At 38.0% G+C, this 1830-nt stretch overlaps 1 protein-coding gene across 5 annotated transcripts in view; it reads left to right on the plus strand.

Annotated features, from left to right (window-relative positions):
• syt14b (synaptotagmin XIVb) overlaps positions 1-1830 on the plus strand; it is a 15475-nt gene that overhangs the window by 5790 nt on the left and 7855 nt on the right. For 2 of the 5 annotated variants that reach the window (XM_024290557.1, XM_036210456.1), the window contains exon 3: positions 1549-1695. In XM_024290557.1, coding sequence (XP_024146325.1) covers positions 1549-1695 — 147 coding nt within the window. Of the gene's footprint in view, positions 1-553; positions 1696-1830 lie in introns of those variants that run through there. The other 3 variants (XM_036210455.1, XM_024290553.2, XM_036210454.1) reach the window with 3 other exon arrangements.

The following is a 1830-nucleotide window of genomic DNA, read 5'->3' on the forward strand; positions in this document are numbered from 1 at the left end:
TTATTTGTGCACAAAATCCTAAAATCTATTACCCGAAACACGAGGGAGATATTTTAATCTTAATTAATGTTCAAAAAGTTTCTCCAATTCTCTCTATGAGCTTAAAAAATGTAGAATTGTTTGCGTTTTCCCATAAAAACCTACAAGATTTTGTCTTTCTTTCTCTTGAAGCTTTTTCACGTGGTTTCGGTGCACGTGAGATTTCTTTTTTTTGTTTTTTTTAAACTATACACCTCAGAAAACTCAACATGTCGGCGTGAATTATGCATGGAGGATCGAGTTTTAGCTCACTTAAGCAAAAGAAGGCAGCTGTGTGTGCATGATTTATTCAGCGCCGAGGTTTTGTTTCGTTTTCAGAGCTCCATCTGTAAGCAACACCTTAAAAAAACTGGAACATTTGAACTCATCTGCATTTCAATTTAGCACAAAAAAGCAAAATTACAAATTAATTTTGTGGTATAAACTCTAGTTTTTTAAAAATATATATATATATATTTGTAAGATTAATGGTAATATTTACCCAAAAAAATCAATTATATTTTAGGTCCCGGATTTGGCTAAATATTCCAGATTAAGTACATTGAAGGAGAAAGGAAATAGGGAGTTTTTCAGCTTCCTTTATCTGCAAAAAGAGCCGACTCTCCAGATATCAATATGGAAAAAAGATAAGGAGAGAAAAGAGAAGGGGGTGCCACAATGCTCCACTTTCCAGGGGACATTGATGGAGGCATTAGGTTACCTCGGCTGTGTGAATTATTCAGCGATTGTAGACATGTACAGAGCATGTATGAGCTGTCATCACATGGCGGGGCCTCATGGAGGTTTCGGCGGACGGGCCGCAGAGGTCAGGTTGAGCAGTCGAGAGGTGCAGGGAGTTTAATGGAAGAGGGTGTGTTTGTGAAGAAGGTAAGCTTTTGCTTCATATTTATCAGTAGGTGGAGGTGGTAGTGTTGATGTAGAGGCTTGAAAATGTCACTTCTAAATATGAAGCTGAAATAATAGACAAAATTTGTGCTTTTATTTTATAAATATTGAGGCTACTTTGCAAAAAAACGCTTCTTTTCACATTTTTTTAGTTAAAAAAAGTAAAATAAATGATGGAAATATAGGAATTAATCAATAAATATGAAAAATATTATTTTTTCGAACACTAAAATGAGCTGATATAACGCTCGGTTATGTAACTGTCTTTCCTTTCAGCTTTCTCCTTGACAACTTGGCCTTTCTGTTGAGGCGTTTGATCTTTGGAAATGCCATTCATGCTTTCTCTTTTTCCTTCAGCCTCTGTGATTTTCTTTTTCTTTTTTTTGCTCCTTTGAGGCTAAAATAAAAATAACACAGGGCTGCCTGCTTACATGGAGTTGTGCTGGCCTACATACGGCTCCGCTGGGCTTTGAAGTGCAGGAAACACAGCTTCAAATTTAAAATGCGAACTCACCGCTTTAGGTGCTAATTTGAGTTTTCGTCTATTATTAAATAACGCCTCAGCTCGTCTGTCTGATCCTGAGAGGTTGACGCTCCTTTCTCTTTTCCTCTGTTTTCCTCTAGTTTCTCCTGAGCTTCTGGGTGTTCTGTCTTCAGTCGTCGCGTTCATGGCGCTGATGGCTCTGTTTTTTCTTTACCTCAGCAACAAACTGTCTGTGGAGAGTTCTGACAACTTTGTCCGACTAAGCGGCTGCAGGAGCGACCAGAGAGGTACAGAACGCAGCGGGGTCACGACACTTGTTATTCGACATTATTAGAGATTTTAGGGTTCCTCCGGACATGTTGATTTAAAAAGTTCACTAGTACACTGCAAAAAAATGAATGAAAGGAACGTTAAAAGAAACC

Source organism: Oryzias melastigma, linkage group LG24, assembly GCF_002922805.2.
Source record: "Oryzias melastigma strain HK-1 linkage group LG24, ASM292280v2, whole genome shotgun sequence".
NCBI classification, from domain to species: Eukaryota; Metazoa; Chordata; class Actinopteri; order Beloniformes; family Adrianichthyidae; genus Oryzias; species Oryzias melastigma.